General features: G+C 47.9%; 2 protein-coding genes across 2 annotated transcripts in view; both read right to left on the reverse strand.

Annotated features, from left to right (window-relative positions):
- Nucleotides 1–8,860, reverse strand: part of SHPK (sedoheptulokinase) — a 938,822-nt gene that overhangs the window by 52,574 nt on the left and 877,388 nt on the right. The window lies entirely within an intron of this gene.
- The window catches only part of ITGAE (integrin subunit alpha E), a 35,602-nt gene that overhangs the window by 9,773 nt on the left and 16,969 nt on the right, over nt 1–8,860 (reverse strand). The window contains exons 3-15 of the mRNA XM_042442597.1: nt 8,326–8,466; nt 7,501–7,722; nt 5,423–5,556; nt 4,903–5,036; nt 4,557–4,705; nt 3,764–3,892; nt 3,491–3,561; nt 3,168–3,300; nt 2,438–2,539; nt 2,032–2,111; nt 1,721–1,798; nt 1,022–1,091; nt 827–937 (exon numbers count right to left, since the gene is read on the reverse strand). Coding sequence (XP_042298531.1) covers nt 827–937; nt 1,022–1,091; nt 1,721–1,798; nt 2,032–2,111; nt 2,438–2,539; nt 3,168–3,300; nt 3,491–3,561; nt 3,764–3,892; nt 4,557–4,705; nt 4,903–5,036; nt 5,423–5,556; nt 7,501–7,722; nt 8,326–8,466 — 1,554 coding nt within the window. The remainder of the gene's footprint in view (nt 1–826; nt 938–1,021; nt 1,092–1,720; nt 1,799–2,031; nt 2,112–2,437; nt 2,540–3,167; nt 3,301–3,490; nt 3,562–3,763; nt 3,893–4,556; nt 4,706–4,902; nt 5,037–5,422; nt 5,557–7,500; nt 7,723–8,325; nt 8,467–8,860) is intronic.

Below are 8,860 nucleotides of genomic sequence, written 5' to 3' on the forward strand. Positions count from 1 at the left end.
CAGCTATGGCTAAAGTGGGATTGTAAGCACTCGCGCTGTGCTTCCGTGCAGCAAACTAAAGAGCGTGCGGCTTTTCTCCCGACTCCTGAACAATCTTGTACAAAGCTGATACTTACTGGTAATTGCTCTGGCTAATCCGATCCCTGCGCTCTTTGCCATCTGCCCAAAACCCTTTAGCAGGGCTCTCTTGGGGCTGAATGTAGGCACAACAGGTTCTATAATTGGCATGTGTTTGCAGGGGAGGGAACGTTGTCGCTGTAAATGGGCAATTCCCTTCTCTCCTGGGAGCTGAGGATACAGGGCCTGTGTGTTCCCTCAGCTAGACAAGGGAGGAGAAGCAGAATCTAGTGTCCCATCTCCAGCTGCAGCTCTTTGCATTCAGTTTGTCATTAAGGCCAATGGACACGTTCCATACAAGCCCTTCTTCAACCTCCTGGAGGTACATTAGAGAAAGCTGCAATGGGGAGACTTCAGGCACCCACAATATACCACCCTGGAGGAGTTAACACTTGCTTTGTGTGTATGTTTATGTCTCCATGACCCTCTAGAGCAGTGATGGCGAACCTATGGCACGAGTGCCAGAGGTGGCACTCGGAGCCCTCTCTGTGGGCACATGTGCTGTCACCCCAGCACAGAGTTTGCCATTAGAAAACCAGAGGAACATGGCATTTGCAATAAATAAGTGGGTTTTGAGTTACAGTTTGGGCACTCGGCCTTGAAAAGGTTCACCATCACTGCTCTAGAGAGTGTTTGAGAGGGATAAACAGATAACAGAGGGTTTGGGTGTTTTGTTCAGTTGAGAGAGACAAAGCCAGAAACCAGTTACCTGTGTCCCTGCCGCATCCTTGACCCTCGCCAGCGGCGGGTGGCCCTCTAGCATCACCGGCACCCAGATCTGCAACTCAAGTTTGGCCCCATATGGGTTCTTCCCTTGGATCTGCAAAGAGAAAATTGCTAGCAGATAAGAAGGAGATCTGCTTTGGGTAAAAATAGGAAGGGTCCGCAGCAGGCTTGCGCTTACGTTAAAGGTGAAATCCGTGTTCTGAGACGATCGGTCGCCTGTGCTGACCACATAGACGATGGGAAGGACCCTGGGGGAAGATATTAAATGTTAAGATGACTGCATGGTCAGCAAAGCTGCTCTGAGCTTTATCCTTGGGTTCCATACAAAGCCTTGCCAGAAGGGGCAGAAAGGCCTAGGGATGCTTGGACTTGTAGTCCCAAGCTTTTCCATGGCGTGAAATGTATTATGGCAAAAGCCCGGCAACTGGGAGACCTTGGCCCCTCTCAGGTAGCTAAGAGCTATCGCCTCCATGATCCCTTACACTTTGTGGGGTGGGGGATGATGGGAACCATAAACCAAAGCCTCAGAAGGGCCAATGTTTCCCACATTGCTGATTTTAATAACAGTGAATTAAGATACTCTTTGTTGAACCCCAAGAAACGTAGCTTTTAAGCAGGCTGCTGAGTATGAGTTGCCATTCAGTCAACTATGAAGGCTACTTTTAGCACTCTGTATGAAAGAGTTTTTCTTCCTCCTAGATTCCTTGCATACTTTCCACCTCAGTAAGCAGATAAAGAATACTGACCGAATCCTCCCAACCTTCAATGTCTTTCTGCCCCGCTTCACGCTTCTCAGTCAAGGCAAGCAATCCAATCTGGTTTCAAACCAGATCCATCTCCCCAGGTGTCCTGACTGCTCCCAAAAGCCCTTTCTTACCTGCTGAGGGTGGCGTTGAGGACATATTTCACATTGAGGGAAACCTCTTCTCTCAAGGCTGGGCTGTTTTTGTTCGCGCTTCACAAAATACAGTAAAGAGATACTTGGTCAGCGGTTTTCTTTAAACCTCCCTGCAATGCTTTGGGGCATGATCTAAAAGGAGGCAACCTCAAGTATGTCTTGGACTACAAGGTCCCTCATCCATGGACCATTGTGTTTGGGGATGATGGGAGCTGTCATAACAATAGCTCACTGGAGAAATTGTATGTTGTGTTACAATGGCTTTCAGACTAGAATACCCATTTACTTACTTGGCGACGCTTAGGATGATGTTGGCGGAGCTGTTGGGGAACTTTTTCCCATCTAGTTGCCAAGTGACACTAAAATTGGCCTGCGTCGCAAGAGGGAAAAGATTAGAAAAAGGAGTATTAACAAAGGAATCCTGGTCTTAATGTGTAACCTTTCCACTTTGAAATGTCAATGCAACCATTTCAGGGACGTTGGATGTTGTGCGACTGCAACTCTTATCGGCTCTGGCCAGGTGAGGAATGATGGGGAGTGAAGTCCGCCATCTGCAACAGCTGAGGAGCCACACAATGCCCACGGCTGTGTTGTCACACAACAGTCCAGCTAGGAGTATTGCAGGTAACAGGCCAACGTCTATTTAGAGAGCAGGAGTGGACCAATTTTGTTAAAATGGTTCCGGTGTGGACTTACCGCAAGCGCCTTGAACACCGGGTGCCCAATCTTGCAGCGCAAAGCGGAGGCTGAAACGGAGAGCGGCGCAGAGCGGTCACAGTCAACGAGAGATGGGGAAACCTGCCGAGACATTGAAAACCAGGGAACACACACATAGAGAGAACATACGTTCCTATTTGGAAACGGGGGCCTGTTCCAGACTGCCACAATAAAGCTGCTTGGGGTCTCTTTGGAGGTATGCTATTTAAATGATGCATGGGTCCTAAGAGTCTGGAGGTTGCGCCAAAGCCACACTCCATTCCTAAGCACTGGGGTGCAGCTTTGGTGCAGCTTCCGGATCCTTAGGATGCATGGATCATTTAAACAGCATACCTCCAAAGAGACCGAAGCAGCTTTATTTTAGCAGTCTGGAAGAGGCCTGGGAGAGAAATCTTAAGGGGTTAGATGATGGTAAGGCGAGAGTTTTCTTTATAAAGACATGATAAGGAACACACAATAACCTTCATAGGGGTACCTTTATACCCTTCTTCCTCCATCTTCTGGGTAGATTGGGACCCCCAAAGGGCATCTAAACACATTGGGATTTTAGCCCAAACTTTAAAGATGCTAATCCAATTTCGGGGAGTGACATTCAGCATCTTTTAAAGCTTGGGATAAAACCCAGCATTTGCTCCATGGCGCAGGAGGCCACATCTTAGGAACCTGGGTAGCAGAAGGTAAAGTCAAGGGGAAACCTCACAAACTGTACCTCTCGGACTTGAATAAAGTGGAGGTTGGTCGGGAATTGCAGGACCAAAGTCGTCATGTGAGAGTTGTGGCCCCGGTTCTCCAGGTAGATCCTCATGGCTACTTCTTTGGTGGAGCCAACCACCAGCTCTTTCCTGGAATTAAGGCATAAGAATAGATCATGGCATGCTCCCATATATGTTTAATTCAGTGAAAAATACTCCAAACAAATGAATCAATAAATATTAATCTCCAATATCTGATCAGGGATAACCGCAAATGAAGCAGGGCAATGACAAAGCCCAGCGAGCCGGTTTTGCTTTCTTCCGCCCACAATAGACTCACTCCATTTGAACGGTCAAACTCAAATGCGGCGCACAGGTTGTCGCGTTGCCGCAGTCGTCCACGAACGGCAGCTGAAATTATATGGCAAGGATAGCAATCTCAAAGGTTTGTACAACTGTGTTGCATGAGGATGAAAAGTGGCATCTTTATGGGGTGATGGGGCCTATAGTCCAACTATGCAAAGACAACCGTCTCCAAATCTTGTCTTCCCTCCCCTTAGGTTTGAATTCCTAAAAATGATTTCAAGACCCTCACCCCAATTTATTGTATTACCTGGAAATGAACCTCCGATTCCTGGTATATATCAAGCACAGGGCTAGGATCATTTGGATCACCGTTTGGGTCCTGAAGCCGGTAGCTGAGCCTGAGAGCGATGCTGGAGAAACAGTCCTCTTGGCACGACTGGTTGCAAATGCAAAAGCAGAGAAAAGTAATATAGACAACAGCAATAAAACGCAAGGCCAGAGAAATAAAAACCCAAATCCAGCAGCAGCAATAAAATCCAAACCCACAGAAAAGCAATATATCCATAAGGATTCCATAAGAATGGAGCGACAACAAACTGTATTATCTCTAAGAGGCATAGTGCCATGTTCAGTTATAGCTTGTGCCATAGTGACGTCCTATTGAATACGGGGATGTGTAGTTTAATGATACGCTAGAGCTCCCTGGCAGACAATGCTAACTACCTTTCCCTGGGATTTCATAGGATTAAACCATGGCATTTGAAGCGGGGCCGTAGCACTACAAATTGCGTAGTGTGACATGGCCCTCGGACACTGTGCGCAACCTGCAAGGAATCCATGTCCCAAGACTGTGGCTAAGATGGATGCCTTCAAAGTCTGAAGCCGTAGGACGCCATTTTAAGTGCTGTAGTTCCTTCCTATGGAAGCTTGGGATGTATAGCCTTACAAGGTCTCCAGCCTCCGCTGCCGAAAAACGTTGGCGCCTCGCAAAACGACAAATCGCACGATTGCGTCGGATGCATCCATGGCAGTTGGAGTGGTGCCAAACTGCATTGTTTCTACAGTGTAGATGCACACTGTAACTCTTTTTCTTTACTTACCAGGACTGTGAGCTTCAACTCTGGACACAAATCCACAGCGTAGGGAACCTGGCCGCGGACGGTGTCCGTGCCGTCTTCGAACTGGGCTCTCTTCCTTTCCATCTCGACGTCTAGATCCACCGTGTAGTAAATGACGAGGTGATCTGTCCCTAAGGAAACAGATCCAGATGTAGAGTAAGAGGGTTGGACTCGGACACTCAGGAGATCCAGGTTCGAATGTCATTTCATGGGATGCAATGTTTTTGCGCCGGAGGAATAATTTCCCATCCCTTGATACCTTTTAGTGCCAAGGCCTCGCATTTCGGGGTTGCCAAATACTTCTCTCTCACCTGGGCTTTTTCCTTACCTGGCTGCCTAGTACTTGGAGGGGGCTTTCTTTGGAAACACAGTTTTGCGGTTATGATACTTCTATTGTAATAATGGGTTATTTCGCTTGGGGTAAAATCCACGGCGGCTTCCAGTCGGATGACAGCTCTGGAACTAGTCAAAGGAGAAAGAGAAATGAATCATTGCACCATGATTTTTACAATCTCTCGAATGCTGCCTTAGGTCCTTTATATCTAAGGAGAAAGGAAGGATGTCGATCAAAAGAAACTAATATTATCATTATTATAATTAACGGATTTGTAGCTAAAGCTTTTCTAAAACTTGGACTCAAGGCAGCTTGCAAGAATTCCAGGTAAAGATTAAAACCTGTGCATAAAAACAATTGCCAAAAGGCAATTAATAATAATAATAATAATAATAATAATAATAATAAATTTTATGGTATATTTTGCACTGGTTTTGACTCAAAAATGTGAGCCTGATGTTCATATCCATGCGTTCTGTTATTGATCCCTATCTGGGCTGTAGTCCGAACTCACCGGAGTAAAGTCATGCGTCCTAGCGAACCGACAGCAATATCCAGGAGTCCGTCTCCAGTGAAATCCAGACCCCCCGCCACCGACCGTCCAAAATAGACAAGGCCCAGAGGACCAGTTTGGGCAGCTGTTATCCTCTGTGAGCAGAAGGGAGAAACATAGGATCTTAGAGCTTCCATGTCAGTGGAACCAAGAGCTTAGGACATAGGAACCCAGGAGCTTAGAGCCCCCATGTCGTGGAAACCCAGGACTTAGGACATAGGAACCCAGGAGCTTAGAGCTCCATGTCAGTGGAACCCTGGAACTTAGGACATAGAACCCAGGAGCTTAAGCCCCCATGTCAGTGGAACCCAGGAGCTTAGGACATAGGAACCAGGAGCTTAGCATAGAACCCAGGACTTAGAGCTTCCAGTCAGTGGAACCCGGGAACTTAGGACATAGGAACCCAGGAGCTTAGACCCCCATGTCAGTGGAACCCAGGAGCTTAGGACATAGGAACCGCGAGCTTAGGACTAGAACCCAGGAGCTTAGAGCTTCCATGTCAGTGGAACCTGGAACTTAGGACATAGGAACCCAGGAGCTTAGAGCCCCCATGTCAGTGGAACCCAGGAGCTTAGGACATAGGAACCCAGGAGCTTAGGACATAGGAACCCAGGAGCTTAGAGCTTCCATGTCAGTGGGAACCCTGGAACTTAGGACATAGGAACCCAGGAGCTTAGAGCCCCCAGGTCAGTGGATACCCAGGAGCTTAGGACATAGGACGACCCAGGACTTTAGGAACATAGGAATCCCAGGAGCTTAGATCCCCCATGTCAGTGGAACCCTGGAGCTTAGGAACATAGGACACAGGAGCTTAGATCCCCCATGTCAGTGGAACCAGGAGCTTAGGACATAGGAACCCAGGAGCTTAGAGCTTCCATGTCAGTGGAACCTGGAGCTTAGGACAGGAACCCAGGAGCTTAGAGCCCCATGTCAGTAGAACCTGGAGCTTAGGACATAGGACCCAGGAGCTTAGAGCCCCATGTCAGTGGAACCCAGGAGCTAGACATAGGAAATCCCAGGGGCTTAGAGCTTCCATGTCAGTGGAACCCTGGAGCTTAGGACATAGGAACCCAGGAGCTTAGAGCCCCCATGTCAGTGGAAACCCTGGAGGTTAAGACATAGGAACCCAGGAGCTTAGAGCTTCCATGTCAGTGGAACCTAGGAGCTTAGGACATAGAACCCAGGAGCTAGTCCCCCATGTCAGTGGAACCCAGGACTTAGGACATAGGAACCCAGGAGCTTAGATCCCCCATGTCAGTGGAACCTGGAGCTTAGACATAGGAACCCAGGAGCTTAGATCCCCCATGCAGTGGAACCCAGGAGCTTAGGACAGAGAACCAGGAGCTTGGAGCTCCATGTCAGTGGAACCCGGAGCTTAGGACATAGGAACCCAGGAGCTAGAGCCCCCATGTCCGTGGAACCTGGAGGTTAAGGACAGTAGGAACCCAGGAGCTTAAGAGGCTTCCATGTCAGTGGAAACCCTGGACTTAGGACATAGGAACCCAGGAGCTTAGATCCCACATGTCTGGAACCCAGGAGCTTAGGACATAGGAACCCAGGAGCTTAGAGCTTCCATGTCAGTGGAACCCAGGAGCTTAGGACATAGGAACCCAGGAGCTTAGAGCCTCCATGTCAGTGGAACCCTGGAGCTTAGGACATAGGAACCCAGGAGCTTAGAGCTTCCATGTCAGTGGAATCCTGGAGCTTAGAACGTAAGACCCCAGGAGCTTATAGCCTCCATGTCAGTGGAATCCTGGAACTTAGAACATAGGATCCCAGGAGCTTAGAGCTTCTATGTCAGTGGAACCCAGGAGTTTAGAGCTTCCATGTCATCTGTGGCTTTGACATCTTCAGAGAAATCCTTTGAAGACGCCAAAGTCACGGATGCCGGCGAAACGTCAGGGATAAACTCTTCCAGAACATGGCCACATCGCCTGAAAAACCCACAAAGAATTAAGACTAACACTTCATATGAAACACAAGAGAGGCGAGAGGCGAGTTCTCTTTCTCGGACCCTTGACAGTCCAAAGCTTTCTTACCTGGGAGAAGGACCTCCGGATCCCGTCCTGTTTGCCGTTAAAGATGTAAACGCTGCCGAAAGCGTTTGGGTTCGATTCCTCTTCCTCCAAAGGCGCTCCGACAGCGACGTCCCCAAATCCGTCCTGGTCCACGTCTCCGACGCTGGCGACCGCAAACCCAAACCGGGCAAAAGCAATGCCTGGGTGACCGCTTAGGTGTCCGGCCAGATCGAACTGGTCAGTCTGGAAAAGAAGGGAAAGGAAAGGACTTTTAAAAAAAGGAATTGCAAGAAGCAACTTATCCAATAATACTTTGCAATACCAACCCAATGAATGCGGTTCACAATTTTAATAGATCTTAGTCTAGAAATTTAGGTCAAAAATGGACCCAAAAAACCTGAGTCGACTTATCCATGGGTCAATGGAAGTACTGTATCTTAACTCTTATTTAAAAGACGGGACCATCTCCTGGTGAAAAGCAAGAGTATAATATGGGAAGCACCGACCTTTTTTACTCTCTCATCCGTCCAATTTTAAGAGTAAGCACAAAGTGTTAAATCTGCTGGGATTTTCCAAGCTCTTTGACATTGCTTTGCTTTGCTTCATCCTTCAGATCCTTTGCTATATGCCCCTAAGTTTTACCCTCGATTTATTCACGGATCATAGCAAAATCCATCCTTTTGGTCCCAAAACCTGCCCTCGACTTAAACATGAGGTTGACTTATAGTTGTTGCGTATATACGGTACCTGTTTTTAAATGTAACCCATACATTTCCAGCGCTAAAAGTCGTCTCCCATCTTCCGACATGGGAGCAGCCACCATCCGCACCTGAACCAGGTTTTTACCTGTCGGTCCAAGCGATACAGGTAGACCTTGCCTTCCTCGCCGCGGACGTGGAAAAACGGCGCTCCCACCAAGAGGTAGTTGGTCAAACCATCCCCATCCAGGTCCAGCGGACAGAGTTCGGAACCGAAATAGGACCCGATCTGGAACGGAAGGGGGAAAAAAGGACATACAGTATCTGTCTTCTTGGAGCTGGGTCGGACTACAACTCCCATCGGCCTTGGCTGGCATGGTTGAGATTGATAGGGCTTGTTATCCAACGCGACTTGCATTGAGCAAGGTTTAAATCAGAACCTCGAAGGCCCTGGATTGCATTTTAAAACAAGAAAGGTGAAGCAAGTTTCTAGTCCTCAAAGACTACAAAGGATGAGCGGCTCGCCCAGTTTTGGAAAGGTTGAGCGAACTAAGCCGAGTCTTTCCAGATCTTAGAGGTTATAACTCTGGTGTCTTGTACCAAATCTTCCCTCCTTTCTATGATTAACAAACTCTTATGCAAACTTAGCAAACGGTATATAATGCTAATAAATGAAGAGGGGT

This window comes from Sceloporus undulatus, chromosome 11 (assembly GCF_019175285.1).
Source record: "Sceloporus undulatus isolate JIND9_A2432 ecotype Alabama chromosome 11, SceUnd_v1.1, whole genome shotgun sequence".
NCBI classification, from domain to species: Eukaryota; Metazoa; Chordata; class Lepidosauria; order Squamata; family Phrynosomatidae; genus Sceloporus; species Sceloporus undulatus.